Source organism: Mercenaria mercenaria, chromosome 9 (genome assembly GCF_021730395.1).
Source record: "Mercenaria mercenaria strain notata chromosome 9, MADL_Memer_1, whole genome shotgun sequence".
NCBI classification, from domain to species: Eukaryota; Metazoa; Mollusca; class Bivalvia; order Venerida; family Veneridae; genus Mercenaria; species Mercenaria mercenaria.
In genome coordinates this window covers 63082151-63108464 of record NC_069369.1, presented here as the reverse complement: position 1 = coordinate 63108464, position 26314 = coordinate 63082151, and the positions used below count along the sequence as shown (strand labels likewise).

The window sequence follows — 26314 nt, the reverse complement described above, 5'->3', positions numbered from 1 at the left end:
AATATAAGATTAAGGCAATTAAGGGACCTGTGCATTTTAATAATTATATATTTCTGTTTTAGTCATCAATTGCATTCAGTAAACAAAATTTAAAGAAATTCGGTATCGGTCCATGGAAAAGACCTGGCCGGGGACTTTGAGATATCATTTTGTCATGTTCATAGTCAATAAAATTTGTCAGTGTCAATATTGATTGACATGGAGCAAAATTTTCTTACGGACAGAATTTCCTCTTTAAACTATATTTATTGACAGAGTCAAATCAAAAACAGAAATATGAAATAAAGTTAATCATAGGTACCCAGCCTAGTCATGAATTGTCTGCCTTTAAAAGTCGGTAAATACTGAAATTTTCAAGGGCAGAAAATTCAAGATAAAGCACCGGTACTTATGATCTCTTATACATATTTCTGTTTTAAACTTGATTCTCAATCACTGCACAAAGTTTAGAAATTCTGCCCATAGGACTTTGAATTTTTTAACATATCAGATATTGAGCTTGTATAGGAGAGATCGTGTTTGTATACAAATCCGTTGTATTTTCTATTTTTAGAACTGATAAGACAAAGATTGGGTGGGCAGACGCTAAGTGTCCATGTTTTTTTGTAAACAGTGATGTTTTTCTAACGGCTTAAACTTTCTTAAAACACAAATGATATCAATAATTTTTTGATTAATAGAAAGGATATTAAGGTATTAGGCCCATTATAGGCATACAGACACTAAATAGAAAAATGGCGCGAAAAAAAATGGTAGTCGCATAATGGCGGACACAAATAGTCCTTAGTTTTCTTGCTCTGTAGAGCTATTTTCCTCATTTTCTTTGCATTTTTATTTGCTAAAATCACATGACAGATCCATGCTTGACATGTAGGTGGCATTTTCATAATGAAATAACATCATGACAAAATTTTTCATGGAAACTTAGATCATTCACCACCAGTGTAATTTGGGGTCTCATTTTTTAGCTGATTTTGCAGTTTGTGTGTTTGACTGAAATTATTTTTCTTGCATGTAACATGACCCCTACTTTTCTTTTGATTTTTAGTTAGCCTGACAATATTCTTAGCAAATGTAAGTTACAGAAATTTAAAATGGGTCCTGATGTGTGCTGCGGTCATTGGAAATAGGTCAGTTTTATATAGAATAAAGAACAACTATTTAGTGTGTTATAACCATAATAGAGTATCTCCTCTTTGAAGCGTATTCAATTTCTGCCATAAACCTACTTTGACTGCGATTTTCAGGGGTGGGTAGGTTCAAGCACCACTGGGACCAAAATGTTTTGCCCTTATTTTTCTTTTTTTCTAGTAAGTTTTTAATTCTTTCAAGACTTGTTATTGATTTATTGTACAAAAATGGAAAATATTCATTTGATAAGCAATTTCTTGCTGTTCAAAGTGAATTTACCTCTAAAATAGAAGGGGTAGAGTTAGCATCTTTAAAAATACTGAGTTCGTGCGGTTAAAAGTTCTCTATTTGCCTTCATTCTTAGATACATATTGGAAGAAATTTAGGTAAGTTTTACTTCTGCCCCACAGTTATTTTTGAATGAAGTGAGCAAAATTGAAAACAGACCCGCAGGATCGACTTTAATTTTCAATGTTGGAGATAGAATTCTGTCCATTAAATCGTTTACTTGAGGCACCCTAGAAAAAATGATACTGACACTTATATTTTTAGTTTTATAATGTTTACCAGTGTTTGATGATTCTTCATAAAAAATATGTATAACGAATCTCTGCAAACATTTGGATACAGGCGCCACCTGAAATATGTCTCTACTTGAGCTTGAGGAATACCAGAAATTACACAAAATTTATAAAAAACGGCATGGTAAAAGTTTTTAAAAATTTGCAACAAAGTGTGAAGCACGGTCAACTGTAAGAATATACCAAGCAAATGCCATTTTTTAAACATTACTATCAGGGGCCCAATAAATACCTTAATCATTATTTCGAAATAATATGGATTAATTATGAACGCTTAACTTATGGTGTTTTTTCGTAAAGTTTGGAGCATAGCCACGCCGCTATTAAAATCATATGTCATTTAGAATGGTTACTCATTTCAAAAAGATATTTAAATAAGAAAATGTGAAAATCGTAAGCATTTCAAAACTTTTTGAATTTTTTAAATCCATAAATGAGCAAAAAAGTTATAAAAAATTAAGAATTCCGATCCAATACACAAACAATGTAAATACATTTGTTTTGCCCACCACCAGATAAACAGGACAGTCTGGTGTTAACGCTTAACGTCACGGCAATCTCTCCTATTACGATAGCCACTATACAGTATAGTGACAAATTTAGCAGCCCATAATTATCTGAACTTATTCAGTTTGATCTATGTGGCTTTTAGTATGATCCAAAATAGCACACAAACATTCTAACTTAGGTCTTACAACAGACTATAGCTTTAAATGGAACATTGGAAGTTCTTCTGATGAATTATTTAGACCGTTAATTTAGTGGGCTAATTCGTTTCACTCAACCCGGGGCACGCTGGACACGTGAGCGGCAAGAAAAAAATTCTCGCCGGTTTAATAAATGAACGTTTCGGCATACGCCGGCCACGTGTCCTGCAAATACAAAAAAATAAACTTCCAATTTATTATGATTTTCTCTAGTCCTAAATATAAGACCTGACCACAGGAGCCTGAAATTCTATCTATAATGCTCCAAAATGACTAAATATAAAAATGACCCCTCCTATATATATAAAAGGGGTCATTTTTATATTTAGCCATTTTGGAGCATTATAGATAGAATTTCAGGCTCCTGTGACCTGACATAACTCATATCACTTTATAAGTTCATTTTAACTGATATTTTACATTTTTTATTTGCCATGTTTTGATAGTAAAAATGTAAAATGTCAGAATATTGACTGTTGAACGTCAAATGACAACTTTTTCACCTCTAATTATTTGGACTAGCCTTTCTCTTGTTGCCTGTTCCAAATAAGTTACCAAAAAGTTCTTGCAGTACGTTTCTACATTTACTTGTACTAACCCAAATTTCCAAATGTTTACCCAATTTTATATCGCGAAAATGTATGATTTGCCGCTTGGCCTATCACGCAAGAGCGGCGCACATCGGCGTATGCCGGACAGACCTGGGCAGTGCCGAGAAGCCAAACAAACGCCTAGCCGGTTGCATGGGGCAAAAAGGCATACGCCGCAAAAGTGAAACGAATTGGCCCAGTATTTAGAGTCAGACTACTAGTACTAAATTATTACTGATCATCTGATGTCAGTGATGACACATATCTTTTTAGAATGAAATACAATTTTCAAATAGTAACTTCTATCTAACCAAGCTCTGTGTCACTTATCTATTACCTGTAATCAAAAGATCAATCGACAGTCGATTCGACTGCAGGTAACCCAACCCACCACCATCACCTTTCCTTCACGTGTGATTTTCTACTTTCAGTTTGTCTAGCAGCTTAAAGCAATCAGGAAATGAATTATTATTAACTCAGCATTCCCATTTCTGATGATTTGGGCTAAAAACTAAATTCTGAAGTGTTTACTCAGGCGAGTGAAAGTTAAGAAATTTAAAATGTTGGAAATAATCATTTTGTCTTGCTTTATTTTTCACAGTGATATAAGTGATACGTTGCAACGCCACCTGTCGGATGCGACATTTCGACGAATTTTGTTTTCAACGAACGTGTGAAATCGAGCAATTTGTCGAAATTCAGTAGTAATCTTGCTGTTCAGCTATGGCCGATGCAGCAGCTAGATCACTGCAATATGAATATAAATCGGTGAGTACTTGACTATTAAGTTTTGCGTAATTAAATACTTTTATCACATATTTTCGCGACAGCCGGTATCTCATTTTTAGACGGCCAGTCAACTTTATACTGATTATCTCTAAGAACTGAAGTGAAAACAGATAGATCACTAGTAGTAAATAAGGCAAAACCTCAAAGTGAACTAGAAGAAATAAAAAAAAAATACAACTAGCTCGGCCTCGGGGGTTTTTTTTGGCAGTGGCTACGATTACGGTACCGTAATCCTAGCCTCTGGTTCTAGGATTACGGAAGTTCCTTTTTCCAAGACAACCCTATGAGAATAGGCTAGGATTACGGAAGTATTTAAGAGGTATCAAATATATGTTAGGACATGCATAATTTTATTAGTTCGTGCTATTGATCGGCCGTTTTGGGTTGGTATAATCTTAATGGCGGTGCGGGGAAATATTATAGAGTTATCTATGTTTTGTACATACCTGTATTTTTTTCATTAAGTCAACATAATGGTCTTTAATAGCTTACAATATGGTTATAAATCATAAATTCAAAAGTATAGATTTTTTTTTTAAATCGTTGATATTCATATTTCTGTGATATTTCCGCGGGTCGCCATTAATATAAATATACTAACCCAAAACGGCAGGCAGATAATACGAAATAATAGGCCTAAGACAGGCATGAAAAATCGCTATTTTAAAAGTGAAATAAGTACGTTTACAACATCATTTATGCATGTCCTAATATATATTTGATGCCTCTTAAATAGTTCCGTAATCCTAGCCTTTCCTCACAGGGTTGTCTAGGAATACGGAACTTCCGTAATCCTAGAACCGGAGGCTAGGATTACGGTACCGTAATAGTAGCCACTGCCTTTTTTTTTTTTTTTTTTTTGCCATTTAAGCAATGCAATACTGTATTACACACATTTAAGTTACGATTTTGCATTCTATTCTAGTTTGTCAAAAATATAGATAACACTGTCCCACGCCTTTTCAGGGGTAGTGAAACAATTGTAAGAAAATGATAACCAGCAGTCAAGGTGATTTCGGTCAAATGTGGTCAGCCCATGTTGTCTGATTTTGATGCTGTTCGGCAAACCTGTCAAGTCTGACGCTTGAATCATGATTCTTACGAATTCAAGTTTTGATCACGACTTAACGAATTTGGAACATTTTCTCACGCTTTCTAAAATGGTCAGACAAAAAAATTTGTGGACCACTTATTTTCTCTAATTTGCCAACCTGGCATCGTTATTTTAAGACAGGATGAGACAACAATAAACAGAAAACACAAGTGTCATTTTCAATGTACTGATTACGTAACAGACCTGCAGAAACTGGTTCTGGCCAGTTTTTGCTTTAACAGAAGCTTCCCGAGAGAGATTGTACCAATCAAATTGATGCGTTAATTATCATATGACTACGAGCCAATTACGTAAATCATCGATATTGACTGACTGGTTACTTCTATGCTATTCGTAGACGCTTCATTGTCCGAAAAATATTAGAATGCCTGCTGCACAGTAAATGGGCCAAATGTGTTAGCATCAAAGTCAAAAATTAAAGTTAAAGATTTCTTACCTGTTAAGCCTTTTTCTTGAAGTTGTATGTTTTAACTTCATGAAAAAGTAAAATAATAGATAACTTTTTGCTGATTTTTGTTTTTATACATCATTTTCTATCGGTGGTTGGGCAAGGGGACGGACGTTACATGGCAATGTAAAAAGCTTGTTGCTGAAGCTGTTTACTGTCATTTAGATGAGAAAAATTCACCAAATCAATTAACCGTACATCTTTAAAGAAACTTATAAAAAATTTGCCAAAAATTGAAAAAAAAAATTTTTTTTTTTTATTTTAACCTGTCGAAGCAGAAAAGGAAAAAAACAGCATACTCAATTTTTTCCTGTTACCATTTATAATATTACACTTAACTGGATAACAACCTTTTAAATAAAGACACAAAAACATAAGTTATTAAACAATTCAGTTTTTTGTATATTTTTTTTTATTTAGGCTTCAAAACTAGTAAACGAAACTGATGGTAAAGGGGGACGGACGTTACATTATGAGGGGACGGCGTTACACTAATTATATACATTGTTTTTCAAGCTTTAATGTTGCTTTACTGAATAAATACAGATTCTGTTAATGTTAAACCTATCTAGATGAATGAAAAATGATACAAAGTAATAAAATAAAAAGAAATCATTATGCTGAATTAGAGTTTTAAAAATATGGAGAGAAAAAGAAAACAGTATTTTTTAATCAGGAAATTGATAGTGTTCATCCTATGTATTCCCAGACTTAATGAAAGGTGTTTCTAAATTTTCATTATTTGCTATGTCATTTCAATAAAAGATATGTGTGTGGTAATGGTACATCTTACTGCTAGCCTAGAGTTAAGTAAATTAGATGGACATTACAAATTCACCATAATTCTAACATTTTTTTTTTGCAAAAACTATGCGAAGCATAACACAAAACGAAACAGAACAAATGGAGAAAACGTATTAAGTTATATTCTTTTCATGAACTGTAAATGATATGTATCATATAATATCATACACTTTTTAAGAAAGTGACAGTAATCATCATCTCAGCACAAGAAGGGGATAAGAGCCTGACATTCAAAACACTTTTTTAACTGAGGTGAGGAGGATCATTTTGTTTCATTTTGAATTTCACAGATACCGCTATAAAATCATATCATATACATAGATTAGAAAAATCCCTGAAGTATACATGTAATCTGAAAGTAATGCTGAAAATACATTTATAAACAGTGTTTTCTATTCCCCAGTTTTGGGGATTGAAGGAAAGGATCCATTAGGAGGGGGAAATACGCTGTAATGACTAAAATACTTTTTTAATACGAGTTTGAAAAAAAAAAAGTACCCTGGACCCGTACAACAGTTGGTACATTTACTTAAATATCTGTGATTCATTGCCATGACACATCAGATTTTGTTTATGAAATGATCATATTTAGAATTTTTGTATTAAATTTAAGGGTCTACACAAACCGTATGGCCATCATCACTGGGCATAGCCTGGATCATAAAATAATTCAACTTAAAAGAATTTCACACATTTAGTCCCACTCCAATCTGCTATGACAGCAAGCTCCTCCCCTTCTCAGTTTTTCAAAAGAAATCACTGTTGAATATACAAGGTTCATTAAGAGAGTCAGTGTTTACAAGACTAGGTATGGATCCAGAAATGTATATACAGGGTCCAGTTTTATGGCACCTTGTATAACGCTTAAGTTTTCCCAAAGTATGTGTTTATACAAGACTCGTTAAGAGGGTAAGTGTTGTTTTTAGAATCTTACAAGGATCCAGAGATATATACATGTATAAATTTGGCCCGGTTAAGTGGATCCATTTTATCAGTTTTGTTTATTTTTCTCATGTTGTTTTTCTAGCCAACTGTTGTTCCAGCAGGGGTCTCGTTACATGTGACATATTATTCTTTTGAATAATGTCCTCATATTTGTAAATAAATGTTTTATTGGGAATGATTTAACACACAGCATCTTTATTTATCAATATAAAAACTACAAAAAGTTGTTACTGGTGGATAACAAAATCAGAATATAAGAAATATTCAATTATCACAATTTTTGTAACATCCGTCCCTTTTCTGTAACGTCCGTCCCCCCTATTTTTCAGATGAAGATGATACAACATCATATAAATCTAAATGAATGTTTTTTATATATTTATTACTTATTGATGTATGTCCTATCAAACAGGAGTTAATTTCATTTACATTTCATCACATAGTATAAAAAACAAAGATTTTTGCTCCAATTTTCAGGTCTTTTTTCTAGTTTTCAATTTAAAATACTCAAAAGTATGGAAATTTTTTTTTTCAACATTGTTTTTGATAATTTCATACTTTTTACATACTCTTATGAAATAATAGATCAGATATTACCATCAAAACTATTAAAACACTGCAATTTTGTACAAATTAAGAAAAGCATATATAGGGGGACGGACGTTACAGGGACGGACGTTACACATACGTTTGACATTCATCATTTTTTGCCAGCAAGGCTGCAGATTCTATTTATTTTTCATTTTTTCATGATAGTTATGTCATTAAGCATATATGAAAGTAATTAATATCATATATTCATATTCAATTGCAAAATAAAGTGGGGGACGGACGTTACACTTTTTTTCACGCAAATGTTTTTTGGGTAGTAAAATGGACTTTTTAACTAAAATGTACATTGATACGCGCTGCAGGCATTTTTTTCATATTCTACAAATACATAGTAAGACAGTGAGCAGAAAATTATTTTGATATGTAAAATTAAGACATTTTGTGTTTCAATTCAAAATTTAGCATTTTGTTAAAAACGTGGTGTTACACGAGTCACTTTTTATTATCATATTCATAAAAATGTAACGACTTCAGTGATCACAATGTTATACATCATATTAAAGGTAATACAAATTATCTGTTTAAAGGTATTCAAATCAACATTATATTTTGTTATTTGAAAATACTGTACACTTTTTTGAAATGTGTAACATCCAATGCTAACGGCATACATGAAAAACGCCTATTTCTGCCATAAAATGGCTTTCAATTTTTTTGGGATTGATTATGTAAATTTTTTTTTACTGCAGCATTTGAATACTAATAAAACCATTAAAAACAGGTTTTAACAAAACTTGAAACAGATGTTCCTCTATAAATAAAATGCAGTTACATGTTTTTTGAAAAAATTGGCCCATTTACTGTGCAGCAGGCAAGAATCATTTGCGCACTTCACCTTGACCGACACTAAAAAAACATGAAGGCGCCAGAAAAAAAGAAGAATTATTCGTCAATATATAACAACGCGTGGGAACTGGAATTTCCTTGGCTTAGAAAAGCAAACAATGGACCTAGTTTTGCTTTCTGCAAGCTATGTAGGAAGTAAGTTGTATGCACAACCATTTTTCCAGTGCAGGTTCAAACCAAAAATACATTTCAAATCGAAAGTAGATTATGTAGATCAGTGAGACGTTTGTTTGTATTAAACATTTAGGTTCATAGATATCATGGCTGTAATAAAAACTGAAAACAGTTTTACTGACAAAATTAGTTATAAAATGTGCATTATTAACTTTATTTGTTTTTTAGAAAAACTAATTTTCTTGTAGATCTATCATGAAATAAAATTAAACAAAGAAATCATGTGTTTTCCATATAGACTGTGTTAAAGCAAGGCAAAAAAGAGTGGACCTGAAATTCATATTAATAGTTTCAGAAAGCATCAGAATGCATATTTACATAATTATATACTTTAAAAAAAATTCTTGGGGGGGGGATCCCCCCGCACCCACTCCTTAGTTCTATTCATTGCGTCGCAGAGCGACTTGCACAAATCTCACTCTTTCGTATTTTGGAAACTTGACAGGTATGCTGTTCGGCTGCTCTTTCATGTTTATTGACTGTGTCAAAGAGTTTAAAAAAAAAACAATGCTGTTAAGGTAAAAGCATCAGATAATTTTTAATGAATCAAAGTAAGCCCTCGAACATGTTGAAATAAAAAACTTGTGTATATTTAAAAAATCAAAACACATGAAGTAGATGTAATAACATGTTCATTTCATATTCTGAGCTTAAAAATTTCTGTTGCTCATAAGAAATTAAAATGCTGCAGTTTGGGGTTCTAAGATAATAATCAATACTGCTCCCCATAGAGCTACAGATTATCTTTGCTAGACTGCTTCAAAACAAATATTTATGTGTCGGCAAACATGTCAAGTCTCCCAGATCATCCGTGAGACTCACAGATTTTTGGTCCATATACCGGTCAGATGGAATTCTACAAAATTCCAAGCTTACAGTATCATGTATAAAACTAAATTGCTAATTACACACTGCTGTGGCTGACATAATTTATCACTCTGTTGGTAAAAGTTCACACACGGACCACCTTCTGCAAACATGTGTTTATTTGCCAGTAGCTATTTTGGATATTTGTTAATTGGCGAGCGGTAATGTTTACATAAAATAATATGATAATGACAGGAGTTTGTTAATGGATGGTTAAGGTGGGAAAAGATGTTTAGGGATGCAATTGAATAGATAAAAGAGCCAATCTTTATTAGAGTAATGGGGATCATTGCCGCTGATGGCAGACTTCAGAGATAGGTTCGAACATTCTTTCTAACAGCTATTATGTTTTTAGCTCACCTGTCACAAAGTGACAAGGTGAGCTTTTGTGATCGCGTGGCGTCCGTCGTCCGTGCATTCGTGCGTACGTAAACTTTTGCTTGTGACCACTCTAGAGGTCACATTTTTCATGGGATCTTTATGAAAGTTGGTCAGAATGTTCATCTTGATGATATCTAGGTCAAGTTCGAAACTGGGTCACGTGCGGTCAAAAACTAGGTCAGTAGGTTTAAAAATAGAAAAACCTTGTGACCTCTCTAGAGGCCATATTTTTCATTAGATCTTCATGAAAATTGGTCAGAATGTTCACCTTGATTATATCTAGGTCAAGTTCGAAACTGGGTCACGTGGGTCAAAAACTAGGTCAGTAGGTCTAAAAATAGAAAAACCTTGTGACCTCTCTAGAGGCCATATTTCTCAATGGATCTTCATGAAAATTAGTCAGAATGTTCACCTTGATGATATCTAGGTCAAGTTTGAAACTGGGTTACGTGCGGTCAAAAACTAGGTCAGTAGGTCTAAAAATAGAAAAACCTTGTGACCTCTCTAGAGGCCATATTTCTCAATGGATCTTCATGAAAATTGGTCAGAATGTTCACCTTGATGATATCTAGGTCAAGTTCGAAACTGGGTCATGTGGGGTCAAAAACTAGGTCAGTAGGTCTAAAAATAGAAAAACCTTGTGATCTCTTTAGAGGCCATATTTCTCAATGGATCTTCATGAAAATTGGTCAGAATGTTCACCTTGATGATATCTAGGTCAAGTTCGAAACTGGGTCACGTGCGGTCAAAAACTAGGTCAGTAGGTCTAAAAATAGAAAAACCTTGTGACCTCTCTAGAGGCCATATTTCTCAATGGATCTTCATGAAAATTGGTGAGAATGTTCACCTTGATGATATCTAGGTTAGGTTTGAAACTGGGTTACGTGCGGTCAAAAACTACGTCAGTAGGTTGAAAAATAGAAAAACCTTGTGACGTCTCTAGAGGCCATGTTTCTCAATGGATCTTCATGAAAATTGATCAGAATGTTCCTCTTGATGATATCTAGGCCAAGTTCGAAACTGGGTCAAGTGCGGTCAAAAACTAGGTCAGTAGGTCGAAAAATAGAAAAACCTTGTGACCTCTCTAGAGGCCATATTTTTCATGAGATCTTCATGAAAATTGGTGAGAATGTTCACCTTGATGATATCTAGGTCAGATTCAGAAGTGGGTCACATGCCTTCAAAAACTAGGTCATTAGGTCAGATAATAGAAAAACCTTGTGACCTCTCTAGAGGTCATATTTTTCAATGGATCTTCATGAAAATTGGTCAGAATTTTTTATCTTGATGATATCTAGGTCACATGTGCTCAAAAACTAGGTCACTATGTCAAATAATAGAAATAACGACGTCGTACTCAGTTCAACACTGGGTCATGTGGGGATAGGTGAGCGATTCAGGACCATCATGGTCCTCTTGTTAATTTATTTTTTTTAGCTATTTTGGATATTTGTTAATTGGCGAGCGGTAATGTTTACATAAAATAATATGATAATGAAAAGGAGTTTGTTAATGGATGGTTAAGGTGGGAAAAGATGTTTAGGGATGCAATTGAGTAGATAAAAGAGCCAATCTTTATTAGAGTAATGGGGATCATTACCGCTGATGGCAGACTTCAGTGATAGGTTCGAACATTCTTTTTAACAGCTATTATGTTTTTAATTTATTTTTTTTACGAGTATAAAGCACTTTTACTATATGAATCTAAAATGGTTTTAAAAATATGTTTATTTACAATCTATTTTTGCTACTGCTCATGTGCTAAATGTCTGAAGATTATCAATAGATAGTGATCACCAAATAAAAAGAAAAAATATGCCTGTAAATCAGAGCTCCAGATAAGCTTTTGGTGCAACTGGATATTTACCCATCACTTTTTATCTGAATTGGGTTTTGGAAATCTGAATTGGGTAAAAATAATATCATTACCCAGCCTTTTCAGAAGTAATTGGGTCTTTGCTAAAATCAGTTGGGCATTTCACCAATCTCGCACAAATAATTGAGTATCTTTTGCTTACAATGGTATATACATGGTATATATCATTAACTAGGATTGACTAACTACATAAAAGTACTTAAATGGCACTCTTCAATGTTTAATACAAAAATGTGTTTAAAATTGTAATGAAATATGATTAATTAAAACAGTACTGTCTGTATGCAGTCAGAGATCAATTCATCCACAATACCGAACGGTGTGTTCACCGCAATATGCGTTCTCCCATAAGATGTCGTCCTGTATCGGTGACACTACATCGTCACAAACAGATGACTATCATTGTTCAACAGCAAAATATCCCACTTATTTGCTTGTTAGTGCTGCAACAAAGTTTTTCAGCGACCTCTTACATTTTATCTGCCTAAAATTGTTTATAAAGCGTCTAGATAACACCGATCAGCCAATTAAATGGTCCTGTGATTTTTCCGATAAATTGCAACCTGTTCTGCGGTAACGTATACCCAGTCAGTTGTCCAGCGTTAAAGTCTCGTACCCGTTCTAGTAATAAGGAAAATGCAATACGCAAGCGATTTTTTATGAATTGGGTATTAGGAATTTTAATTGCCTTTCAGTACGCACACTGCGTGAATTCAACTGGGTTTTCTGTAATTTTAATTGTGTAAATATGCAAATACGCAGCTTATCTGGAGCTCAGGTAAATTCATTAAATCCTATGCTTATTAAATGACAATTAAATGATAATGATTAAATGAATTTATATCTGATTCAACACTTTTTCGTTTGAAATACAACTTAAAGCCCCTGAAATCATTTTCCAAGCCACTTAAACATTTAAGAATTGAATAATGTTCATTCATTTTCCACCAAGCAGTGTTCTAAAAAATGTCAATCTCCCTGATTTTTATCAAATCTCCTGGATTTTCAACAGAAATCTTTTGGAAAATTGTCCAGGGAACTTTGTATGTATGTATGTATGTATGTATGTATGTATCGGTATATTACATTTTGTTAAAGATATCATCAGGGGTCACACTATCAATTGCCACTTGAGTCATTTGCAACAAAAAATTAAATGTGGCACTGAAAATTTGTAATTTGCAGAAATGGCCCAGAGCTATGAAAGGTCACTTCCATAATATTGTCACTACGTTCATGTTTTTTCTCTTTTCAGAACTCTAATCTTGTACTTCAAGCTGACAGGTCTTTGATTGATAGAAGGGCTCGAGATGAGCCAACAAGTGAAGTACAATCCCTCACTGGGAAGCTCACTGGTATTAAAATGGGAGACAAGGCTAAGAGGACCAAACCACCACAAATGGAAGAAAGAAAAGCCAAGTAAGCAATACAGAATTATTCCATTTTCTTGTATTCTTCAGGGTTTTTCACATTTTCATCTTCTTTTTTTTTACCTTAAAGTTGTCAAATGATACAATGTTTGTTATTTTCTAGACAGGTATAGTACAAAATGACACACTGAAAATTTGAAGTAATTTGAATGTAAATGGGAAAAATTATTGGCATTTACTGGATTTTCAAATAAAAAATTCCTTGTTTTTATACGCCCGTCTCTGAAAGAGCGGGACGAATTATCTGAACACCCAGCTGTGGCACATCTCAGCCAAGTTCGATAACCACCCAAATCACCTCAGGCACTTCTGGATTATGGCCCTTGAATTAGGTCAAGTTCGATGACGGGCATATTTTGTGACTGTCTGGCACTCTTGTTTTCAGGTGGTGTAAGCGAAATTGCCAGAAATTATTCACAATGCTATTAATGGCAATTTTCACCATCATTGTCATGGTACTGGCTGAATATGTCACTTTTCCATATCATGTGTCCGATGTCATTCTTCACCTTCAGGTTTTCAGAAATTATTTTCCGAATACATTCCTTGAATTGCAATTCAAATACCAATACAGCCGCCATTTTGGATTTTTTTTTTTGATAATTCTTGTTCTGAAGCATGACGGACCTAATTTGAGATCAGTGTGGTCGTCACCTCAACACAACAAAGTTGTATCTTATTATTATAAATTTATAATAAGATACGACTTTGTTCCATTGAAGTGACGTGGTTTTAAGCGAAACACACATTATTTTCCCCCTAATTATTATTATAATACTGAAGAAAATTTGCTGGTACATTAATACATCTAAAATTAATGATACATTTCATTCAGGCGTCACAAGAGAGACGAGGCTCAGCGAGATATGTTAAAGATGAAAGGAACAACTTTGCTTACTGAAGGTATCTCAGACATGGTGGGGATAGTATACAGACCAAAGACACCAGAAACCAGACAGACTTATGAAGTGCTTCTCAGTTTTATACAGGCTGCTATCAGTGATCAGGTAACTTGGTCATTATTGACAATTTTGACCAAATATTTACTCAGATATTACAAGCCAGTTACCACTTCCATTGAAACGAAGCCGTAATGGGAGCATGCACATTTTCAAAAGTAAATTCTTATTCCCCAGTGGAAAGCATATTTAAATGTGTGAACTTGTTATTTCAGCCTCGTGATGTTTTATGTGGAGCTGCAGATGAGGTGCTTGCAGTGTTAAAGAACGACAAGATGAGAGAGAAAGAGAAGAAGAAAGAAGTGGAAGGGTTGCTTGGGTCAATGGCTGAAGAGAGATTTGCCCTACTTGTCAATCTTGGCAAGAAAATCACAGACTGGGTACAGGAAGAGAAGATGCAGCTAGGTATGTTTCTGTGTTGCTTCTAAAGTGTTGAGGAGGGGGAATGGTGTGCATCTTATACACCCATTTGAAAACAAGGACATAATTTTATGTGCATCCGTCCATCTGTCATATTTCGTGTCTAAAGAATAACTTAATACCCATTAAAGGTATTTACTTAAGGTTTAGGAGTGTATCACCAAAACACTATATATACGAATATTTTATATACGAAAAACATCGTTACCAATATTTTACCTAACAATTACATGTTCTGCCATACTGTCCCGTACTGAAAATATTCTGAAAAAGTTGTCCCTCTTTGAAAATGAATGCCATTTGTAAAGAAATAAAAATAAACAATTGCTGAAAACTATGTTCCACTTAGTTATGTGAAATTTCAACACTTGCATGCTATTGCAAATGCATCAAAACAAACATGTTTGTGTACCACCCCAAATATTTTCAAAGTCCATTGTGGCCCCTTTTCGACTTAGAATATGCTTATTGTAATGTTAGTTTTACTCATAGCTTATAGCTGACAGCTCTTGTTTAGTGATGTTCTGTTGTAAGAATTATTCCATATTTAGTTGTAATTCCCAGCTATTTATTGACTTTTTAGCTCGGCTATTCGAAGAATAGGGGAGCTATCCTACTCGCCCCGGGGTCGGCGTTAGCGTGGGCGTCACACAAATGTTAAAGTTTGCGTACCACCCCAAATATTTTCAAAGTCCATTGAGATACTGCTTTCATATTTTGCATACTTGTTAACCATCATGACCCCAGTCTGTAAAAAGGAGAAGGCAACTCTATCAAGCATTTTGACTGAATTATGGCCCCTTTTCAACTTAGAATAAATGTTAAAGTTTGCGTACCACCCCAAATATTTTCAAAGTCCATTGAGATATTGCTTTTATATTTTGCATACTTGCTTACCATCATGATCCCAGTCTGTAAAAAGGAGGAGGCAGCTCTATCAAGCATTTTGACTGAATTATGGCCCCTTTTTAGCTCGACTATTCAAAGAATAGTCTAGCTATTCTACTCACCCTGGCGTCGGCGTCACACCTTGGTTAAGTTTTTGCATGCAAGTACATACAGCTATCATTTAAAGGCATATAGCTTTGAAACTTATTTATTCTTTTTCTAGGTCAATTACCAACCTCATGTTCCATAACTCTAACATGTATTTTGAGTAAATTATGCCCCCTTTTGGACTTAGAAAATTCTGGTTAAAGTTTTACATGCAAGTTACTATCTCCAAAACTAATGCAGATATTGAATTGAAACTTCACATGTGTCTTCGGGGTTATAAAATTAGTTGACAGAATCAAGTCCCATAACTCTGACATGTATTTTGGGCAAATTATGCCCCCTTTTGGACTTAGAAAATTCTGGTTAAAGTTTTACATGCAAGTTACTATCTCCAAAACTAATGCAGATATGGAATTGAAACTTAACATGTTTCTTCGGGGTTATAAAACTAGTTGATAGCATCAAGTCCCATAACTCTGATATGCATTTTGGTCAAATTATGTCCCCTTTCGAACTTAAAACTCTTTTGATATTTAACATTTTGGGTAATAATTTCCTGCTTCTGTGACAATATTTCGAATAGTCGAGCTTGGCTGTCTTACGGACAGCTCTTGTTGACTTAGAATATGCTTATTGTAAATGTTAAAGTTTTACTCATTGCTTATATTATACTATCAATTGCTTAAATTATACTGTCAAGCACTGAGAAATTCTCAGTGGGAATAGTCGAGCACGCTGTCCACTGACAGCTCTTGTTCTATCAGTTGTCACCGTCAGATAGTCCTTGAGAAGTACTTGAAAATTTTGTCAACTTAGCTGTATGAACCCTGGGCAGTGGCAGCACTGTTTGCTATTCAGTCAGTTAATTTTCAGGGAACACCCCTATGAATAATAAATGGTATTGCCCAAGTTGAATGATGGACCAGTTGTAATTTGAAAGATGTGTTTTTGTCTTCTTACAGAGGAGAACATTGATGAGACGTATGGAGTGAATGTACAGATTGAAGAATCAGATGATGATGTAAGTATTTAACCCTTATCATGCTGGACATGATCGATTCTGCCACTGCGACCAGTGTAGATCATGACAGCCTTCACATTTATGCAGTCTGATTATGATTTGCTCTGTTTGCCATTCAGTCAGTATCTTTTTGGTATGCACCCCTGTTAACAGTTAATGGCACTGTCCAAATTGACAGATCGACAAGTGGCAGGGTAAGGGTTAATGCCATTTTGTTTGAGATAAAATAGGTAGGATACAAATGATTTTATGTTTTATGATGTTAGTTAAACAATCATATGCATATAAAACATTAGTGACAAAATGAAACTGGTATAAAATTTGTCAGTGACAGATTTTACACATTTTGAACAGTAAATTGTATGGACGCTGGATAGAAAATAAAGCAGGGACCTCTGTGGCCTAATGGTTTACATTGCTGAATTCAAATCTCTCGTCTGTCATCGATGTGGGTTCGAAACCTCACTTGGGGGTGTAGAATTCTTCATGTGAGGAAGTCATCAGGCTGACTTGCAATAGGTCTACCAAGGTGCTCCCCCATGAAACAATGCCTGGATGGGCACCAACAGCTTAAAAAGTGGCCATAAAACCTAAATGAATGTGTTGGTGTAACTCGAAACCAAAGGAAAGCAAAACAGAAAGAGTTATAAAAACATGCATTTTAACAAGATGGAGTAGATTCCAAATCATAAATTTATAGGAAGTCTGGTAAAATACCGGTAAGTGCACAATTTAGATCCAGTGTGCAAAATTTTAATCTAGAAGTTGAAAGTTTTTAGATGGATATCTGCTATTGTAGGATCTTTTAAGTTTCTGGTCATTAAATTCAAAAACAGAACACCTATCTCATTGAAATAAGATATGGTGAGACTGGATTTGTAGCTGAAAAATGTGGGAGAGAAATTTGGGATTTTTCAAATCCACTTTCATGTTCTTTTCACCGTTGCCAAAAAGGAAACTTGTGGGTTTTTTTAATCGGTATATTCTATGAATAAATTATTCGTACAGGATGACGCTGATGTGTACGGTGAGGTACGTGAAGATGAAGAAGAGGAAGAGGAGTCAGGTGGAGAGGAGGCGGATCTCAATGTTACCTTATCAGCCGGAAATGTAAGACAGTAATCATATCGATTAACAATTGAACACACAGGAAAATGATGTATACAAAATCAAACAAAGAGCTCAATAGTTAAGGGATGTTTTGCCTGCCATTCAATACAATTAAGATATTTGCATTATTAATATTGTTATATCTATTGTAAAGTATGTGATCAAAGATTGAGAACATTTACAATGATTAAAAAAGGCAAGCAAGATGCAACAATGAAGGTGATTGTTTAAAATTTTGGGAAGAATGTGTCAGTGCAATACTTGATTTTGTGAATTTTTCCCCAACAGCTTGGTGGTGGAGACCAGAGTTTGAGCGCAAAAGACAATGCCGGTCTTCACCCTCGGGATATTGATGCATTCTGGCTGCAGAGAAACCTCAGTAAATACTACCCCGATGATCCAACAATGGCTCAGTCAAAATCTAAAGAAGTTCTACAGATACTGCAGGTAAACACTCACTAGATATGGTAGATGTGGTTCTACATAATTATCAGCACTTTACCAGTGTTTCACTGGAGGAGGCTTGTAGTTTTCCTCTCTACCTCGCTTTATCAGTCTGTCCGTCAGTCAAACAATGAAGGATTCTGAGATATCTTTGAAAGTACATATCATTTTTAATGAAACTTGATAGTATTACATAGATAGAAGACAAAAAGGAGAATATGCAAGTTCTTTTCTTATTTGTACAACCATTCGTAAGTCTTTCTGCCCATCAGTCTCCAGTTGTGGATTCTGCCATATGTAAAATAATTTTTTTATGAAGTATAGGACAAAAAAAAGGCAATATGAAGAATATCCACACCATTTCATTTTTACTATCTGTATGTTAGTTTGTGAGTCACAAAAGATAGACTCTTCATTATCTTAAAATGTACGTTTTTTTTTCATGAAACCTTGTATGCCTGTTTCTTGCCGATTGGAGCTTTCTCATCAATTCAAGCCCTTGTGTTTTAGTAAAATTTATGCACATGTAGTATGTTCTTCCATCAGAAACTTGAGTCATTTACATTTTAAAATGCCTTGGAAAATATTAGTCATGAAACCACTGAAAAATTGAGTAAATACCTGTTTTAATATTTTGCATCAAAAATTGCTTATTTCAAAAGGAAATTACACAGTGGGTAATATTTTGAGCCCAGATTTCAAATTAAAAGCATCCTGAGCATATTTCGACGTTGTAACGAGTGAACAAGAATTCAATCTTGATAGAAATTTGCTTTATGGAAATAGACTGTGCAAACATTAACACTTATTGACCTATCAGACAAAGGGTTCAAATCGATGAGAAAGTTTTAAAACGATGTGGAGTTTGACCTCCTTCAGTCTTGTGCAAAAAAAGTACATATAAAAGATGATAACATTGTAATTCTTAATGTCCATTGTTAAATGCAAATATTTTTGTAACAACAAACAAAAATTATTAATTGAACAGGTTTACAAAAATATGCACACCCCTAAAACATTTAAGAGGCTCGAATCAAGGAGAAAGCAGCATATATAGATTCCGGGTTATTTTTAGAATATGGAAGTCCTTTCAGTTTTGTTTCAATATAAAAAATGTGGTTCTCTTGACAGCACATATGACAAATAATGCCCATTCTGGTGGGAGATATTTATATTTTGGTTAGGTAATATATCTTAAAAGCCAGAGTACTGGATTCTGTTCCAGTAGATCTGCTAACTTACATTCTGAAAGCAAGTGAAAACTTTAATTCAAAAATCCTTTCTGACATAATTGTTGACTCTTCTTGGGGAAGATTTGTTGACTCCTGGGATAGAAGTTTGACGTAGAATGAACTAACGTATACTTTCACACTGATTGTTTGGGACAGGGAAAGATAGTACCAGCTATTCGCATTACTCTGTTTGGATTATAGCCCAGACTTTTTGTTACTTGAATTTCATATTTCAGACATTGGTAATGACATTGAAGCAGAGAACCTGCTGCTCATGTAACTGTGCTTGGATTCTGGCTCTGACGGGTTGATATTTGAATTTTATATTACAGACATCTGGTGATGACAGAGAAGCAGAGAACCAGCTATTAATGTTACTGTATTTGGATTCTGGCTCCTATTGTTTAATGTTTGAATTTTATATTTCAGGCATCAGGTGATGACAGAGAAGCAGAGAACCAGCTAGTCATGTTGCTGGGTGTGGATGCCTTTGCTTTCATCAAAGTCCTCAGACAGTACAGACAAATGAGTAAGTAACCATGATCTAATTCTCTGGGTATTTCATTCATGACTGGGACTGCTTATTACTACATTTACAGTGCATGCAGGTCTTTGCCAGTCATGTAAGTACATGTATATTCCTGTCAAATGAATCGGCCTTTGCCAGTTGCAAGAAAAACGGGTAGATTGAAATGATGGACTGAGTTGACAAAAGAACTTGGGCATACAGGCATCCAACTTCTTAATTTTGCTATAGTAATGATAGTTAGTTCTCATTAGCATAAGTTCACATTGTCCTTTGGCTCAGAATGGTTTTCTGATTGAGATCAGGGATCATCCTACAAGGCCATTTGGGCGATACCGTCGCTGTAAGGTTGGCCACTTCGCCTAATTATCGCCTCCAGGCGAAATCCGAATCGCCGAGTTTTTCGGAGTGTTGTAATCTGTTTACTTAAAGTTGTAAAACTTGATGCATATTCTAGATTAAATTACCGATAAATCCATAGTCAACCCCGCCTACTCGGCTGTCAAACTTCAGCCAATCGTATCATTAATATCCCACAGTGTTAATCAATAATGTTGTAAGCCGCCGCCATTTTGAAAAATTTCAATCGGCGTGTAAAAAGCCGATAAACTTAGCGAGTGCATGCTCTTATGCATCAACAGTATATTATTTATTGATTTTATTAAAACTTACTTCAAAAAATATTTCAAATACGGCCAATTTCTATAAATTAATTACCCGGGCGCTGTGGATAAAAAAATACGATTCCGCGGACGTCTGAACTGCCGTACAAAATTATTGCAAAAGATCGCCAATATCTACGAGTTTGGTATTATTTTCGAAAAAATTGATAAATACATCAATTAAATGTATAAATCTGAACATTTTGATGCAAGAATCGGGCATTATTAAAGCACGAGAATCGAAACATGAATGAAAATTTCACGGCGTTTCGATCTCGCACCTGATAAACCTACGAGTTTCGGACGTGTAAATTTCGGATAAAAATTTTAAGGCGACTTTTTCATAGCTAAGTTAATACTTTATTTATACATTCATGAAAATTATAATGCAATAATCAATTTCCTTAAATAATTACTGTTTTATAAGTTATAGCAAGAACCACAGAAAGTGAAAATATATAATTATAGACTGGAAACTGAATAATATGCCGATTCTTCTCCTTAAATTCCTTGATTTCTCCCTAAATTCAGCGGATAAAGTCACTTCTCCCTAAAATTTTGACCTAGGATGATCCCTGTGAGATTAAAACCAATTCTTTTCCAGTCCTTTACTGCACATTACTGGCTCAGGCACAGAATGAGAAAGAGAAGGTAGATATAGAAGAGAAGATGGAGAGTGAACCAGAACTGTTGAAGATTCTACAAGCCCTTCAGGCTATAGATAAAGAAGATATCGTCTCCGAAGAGAGGTCGAGGAGAGATCAGGCGAGGAAAAGTCGAGTTGCGGCAGACATAGAGGCCATGGATACAGATGACACACAGGTTAGAGGTTATTGAAAGATCGATATATATATATATATGTTAGCAGAGCAGTGGCAAGAATTTAGAGCAAATATGTCTTAGTCAAATGAAATGGACAGATTCCTAGATTGATAACAGTATGTGATACAGTAAAGTGCAAGCTCTAAAGAAAACAATGCATACTGGTCATAGAAATCCAAGGTATTGTCTGATTTTGGGAAAATTGTATCTTTCTTGATACTTTGAACAATTCTATGAATTTTGAAATAGAACAGGGTTAAATGAAAGAAAACTCTATTTAAAGGATTTTATTCGAGTTCTAATGTATAGGTATGGTAGTCATTCACAATTAAGAAACAGACCATGTTTCTGACAAGATTTGTACATTGTATAAGAGTATATAGTAAATGCATACATCACCTGCTTTGATCAAAGTATATAAACTAAGATTAGAGAAATCATTTTCAAAATACATTTACATTGTATGAAGAGACCACGAAGAAGTCATCTCTTGGTAGAATGGTCTCTTAGTAGATTATAGTAAATTTTTTAATGACAAGTAAAATGTACAACTTCTGATATACCATGGGCTCAAAACTATAAATATTTTTCAGGCTGGGGCCGGTTTTATTTGGCTGCAGGTTGAGTAATGAAAAAGTCCTTTAATGGATGATTATCGTAGTAAAAACATTTAAGTGGTATTTTAAGAGGTTGTTTAATAGACAAGTTGCTTATTGCATGTAAGATGTTGACTATATATTTTACCTTTACACATGTAAATATTTTCAGGAGCTTGGGTTTGTGAGTAATCTTGACCTTGAGGACCTTTCGTTCACACATGGTAGTCACTTAATGGCAAACAAGAAGTGTCAGTTGCCAGATGGTTCATTTAGGAAACAGAGGAAAGGATACGAGGAAGTACATGTCCCTGCACTCAAACCACAACCCTTTGATTCTGATGAGGTATTGCAAAATGCTGTTATAAATTGTCTTGGTTTAGATTTATATAAATCAAATCTTAATTGTATAGACTTCTGAATCAATAAAAATAAAGAGTAAGAACATACTTTTACCTGTTCTCTTTTTGTGTGTGTTTTGTCCTCAAACTGTTTTACAGTGTCAAAGATTGTACATAAATTGTTATATTTTCCCAGTCTATTTGTAAAGGTTGTGTTTAGCAGCTGTTGTGCTATTAATAGGGTGTGCTTGTCGATTGTTCTGTTATGACATGATTCCTTGGTGTAGATTATTAAGTAACTTTTTTATTTGGATGGAAAAGTTAAAACATTTTCATTATTTCAGTCACTGGTTAATATAGACAGATTACCAAAGTATGCACAGCCAGCTTTTGAGGGTTTCAAGTCATTAAACAGAATTCAGAGTCGCTTGTTCAAAGCAGCTATGGAAACAGATCAAAACCTTCTTCTCTGTGCTCCTACGGTAAGTGCATCATAGACTTTTAGTGTAACTTTAGTAGAAATTCTTTCAAACTTGTCGGGACTGGAAAAATGTATCTGAGTTACTGGTAGTTCAAGTCATCAAACAACAAATATTAAAGAGGGATTTTACACTGACCTGATGATCAGTTTGAGTGAAGGATGGTTTTGGATAATCCGAGTTTAAGTGAACAAAGTTTAACTCAACTGAATATACATGCCGAAGAAAATGCCTCCGATGGCAGTAGTTATTTTGTATTTCATAGATCCATTAAAAAAGAATTGAAAGATATCAATAGTTCGTCTTAGCATAATTTACTGGTGTGCTTTCCAAATTGAAGTATTTTATTTTACGCTTTTCAGTGAAGTACTTGAATATATTAGTGAAATGAAATTATTAATTTCACTGTTCAAAAGCAGTGAAAATACACTTATCTTTAACTACAGCTTTTCACTGTTCAAAAGCAGTGAAAATACACTTATGTTTAACTACAGCGGAATGCAAAAGAATATGAATTATGAATAATCTATAATTCATTGCAAAATAATGAGAATGACTTTTGTATTTATATAGGGGGCGGGAAAGACTAACGTTGCCTTGTTGACGATGTTACGAGAGATTGGAAAACATGTAAACCCTGATGGAACTATAAACGGTGATGAGTTCAAGATTATTTATGTTGCACCAATGAAATCCCTGGTACAGGAAATGGTTGGAGGATTTGGAAATGTATGTATAAACTGAAATATTTGGATAACATGGCAGTACTTTTAATAAAGCATAATAAGGGAAAAATAATGGATGAAATTTTTGCTACAAACACTTTGAAATCACTTGAACTTTGTTGGAGTTTAGTGACATAAAAATTTTGCAGGAAAGATTTGAAATAAAGGTATAAAATTTCTATGAGCAAAAAAAAAAAAACTTTCATTTTTTCAATGTGAAAAATAGAAATTTCACAATAACTACATGAATTAATGCAACTCTGTCATCTACAAAAAGTAATTCCCCTTGAATGATGATGAATTTACAGTATTAGTCACTGAGTAAGGCATGCAATTCCTACTACTAGTGTCTTGTTATGTCTCCCACCACACAGTGGTGTGGGAGACATATTGATTTACTCCAGTCTGTGTGTGTGTGTCTGTCTGTCACAAAGCTTGTCCGCGCTCTAAATCGAACATTTCTTATCTGATCTACACCAAACTTCAACAAAATGTGTCTGCCAATAAGTGCTCGGCCAAGTTCGATAACTAGCCAAATCGGCCTAGGCTCTTCGGAATTATGGCCCTTGATTTACCAAAAACACTCGGATTTCTTGCGCAGTTTTACCCCCAAACCGGCGCCTATACTACTAGTAGTATAGGCATCCTTTTGGTGCCAAGAAAGCGCATGCACATGTGGATTAAGTAAACAGTATATAAAGACTGACACTATTTAGATGGTTAGGCATTTGTGGGAGAGATGCGCTTTTCTCAAAGGAATCTCTAGTTGGAATTTGATGACAGAAATACAGGAATTTTTCATCACTGAGTGAAAAGACTTTCATAGAGTTTTGAATACAATTTAGGAGATAGCTCATTCCATAACTAACATGATTAATGCCTGCATAGATAAAGTAATATTAAAATTTTCAGCTTTAAGATTTTCAGCATGATAAGAATTAATGTGCTTTTATAGAACTGTATGAAATTTCTCATTTTCAGAACCTTTTAGAGAAACTATGTTAACCCTAAGCCTGCTGGCGGCAGGTGATTCTGCCTTTGCAATCAGTGCAGACCAAGGTCAGCCTGCACGTCAGTGCAGTCTGATCATGGTCAACACTGTTCGCCATTGTGTCAGTGTCTTCCTTGTAAGCACCCCTTTTATCAGTTAATGGTTCTGTCCAAATTGAAAGACAGACAAGTTCACTATAGAAATTTAGCAGGATAAGGGTTAATATTCTCTCATAAAATTTTTTCACTCCATTACAAAGTTTGTCTAATACATGTACATATGATTTAAAATTTACATTATAGAGGCTGAAATCATATGGTATCAAGGTAGAGGAGTTGACAGGTGACTCTCAGGTGACTAAGGAACAGATAAATGCCACACAGATCATTGTGTGCACGCCGGAGAAGTGGGATATTATCACTAGGAAAGGAGGGGAGAGAACTTATACACAGCTTGTCAGGCTAATGATCTTTGTAAGTTTCCATGGTAACCAAATAATTCATATCATAAGTAAGTAAGTAATGACTTTATGTCTAGAAGCTACACTTTGGGTTTCTCCGTCTTTCATGTCGACCTCAGTTACAGTTGCCATAGCAACATAATCATTGAAGTGAATAGTTAGTTGAAATACAAGTAAGATTATTAAATCATCTCCATTACACATTTCTGTGTTGTTAAGGTGTTCAGACATGTAACCTGTTGGAATGCAAGAGGAAGCATTGTTGGAAAACAATGGCTTTCTTTGTTTTATATTGTAACACTAAAAGTCTTATGGATTTCCTGGTGTTTCCATAAATGAAATTAAATCTGATCAAAGAAAAAGTGATCAGATTGACTGTAAAATTTCAAATCTTTTTAACAATGTTTCAGAGATTATCTGTATTCGTCAGAACCAATGAAATTAATTTATTTGAACAGTACTTGATTTAATGACATTTGAATATATATATTTCAGGATGAGGTACATTTATTGCATGATGAAAGAGGACCAGTTTTAGAATCTCTCGTTGCCAGGTATTTACTCCAACTAACTGATAAAGCTGATTGTTTTATTACTGTAGGGACCAAGTAAAATAGGTGCTGCAAGTAGATATTGTTAAGTTAAACATGTCCAAGATTATGTAAATGCTTGCATGTGTTATAGATATGGTGGACTTCCAAACAGAAATCTGCATTTTGGTACAAAAGCTCAAAATATTCAGAAACGTAAAAAAGTATTCTCTTATGATAGTCATTCACACAATATTGACGCTTTGAAAGTATCTCTATGAATATGCTTAATTTAAACTTTTCAGAACCATACGAAACATTGAAACTACACAAGAAGATGTACGACTTGTTGGTCTCAGTGCCACACTACCAAACTACGAGGATGTAGCAACCTTCCTGCGCGTGGAACCGTCTGAAGGTCTGTTCTTTTTCGACAACAGTTTCCGACCAGTACCACTAGAACAACAGTTTATCGGTATAACAGAGAAGAAACCGGTGAAGAGGTTCCAGATAATGAACGAGATTGTGTACGAAAAGGTCATGGAGCATGCAGGCAAAAATCAGGTAATGATGAAGCGTTTTGGGACCATTTTAGGGGCCCAGATTTTGTCTCATTCCCTCTCCAAAAAATATGTTTTTTTCCCATTTAATCGTATTGTGATGGGAAAAAAATGATGAAGAATATTGGTTTTGGTGTGTACTGAT

The 26314-nt window shown here is 34.5% G+C and overlaps 2 protein-coding genes across 2 annotated transcripts in view; one reads left to right on the top strand and one right to left on the bottom strand.

The window, feature by feature from the left end:
- The window catches only part of LOC123547274 (WD repeat-containing protein 6-like), a 197122-nt gene extending 193682 nt beyond the window's left edge, over positions 1 to 3440 (bottom strand). Inside the window, exon 1 of the mRNA XM_053551547.1 lies at positions 3347 to 3440. The gene's annotated coding sequence lies outside the window, so the exon portion shown is untranslated. The remainder of the gene's footprint in view (positions 1 to 3346) is intronic.
- A 179-nt stretch (positions 3441 to 3619) lies between these two features.
- Positions 3620 to 26314, top strand: part of LOC123547273 (U5 small nuclear ribonucleoprotein 200 kDa helicase-like) — a 47648-nt gene continuing 24953 nt past the window's right edge. The window contains exons 1-15 of the mRNA XM_053551545.1: positions 3620 to 3777; positions 13121 to 13284; positions 14131 to 14302; positions 14470 to 14659; positions 16633 to 16691; positions 17700 to 17801; positions 18090 to 18248; positions 19907 to 20006; positions 21270 to 21487; positions 22256 to 22429; positions 22769 to 22906; positions 23477 to 23632; positions 24922 to 25092; positions 25575 to 25633; positions 25915 to 26173. Of these exons, the coding sequence (XP_053407520.1) occupies positions 3733 to 3777; positions 13121 to 13284; positions 14131 to 14302; positions 14470 to 14659; positions 16633 to 16691; positions 17700 to 17801; positions 18090 to 18248; positions 19907 to 20006; positions 21270 to 21487; positions 22256 to 22429; positions 22769 to 22906; positions 23477 to 23632; positions 24922 to 25092; positions 25575 to 25633; positions 25915 to 26173 (2166 nt within the window). The 5' untranslated portion in view covers positions 3620 to 3732. The remainder of the gene's footprint in view (positions 3778 to 13120; positions 13285 to 14130; positions 14303 to 14469; positions 14660 to 16632; positions 16692 to 17699; positions 17802 to 18089; positions 18249 to 19906; positions 20007 to 21269; positions 21488 to 22255; positions 22430 to 22768; positions 22907 to 23476; positions 23633 to 24921; positions 25093 to 25574; positions 25634 to 25914; positions 26174 to 26314) is intronic.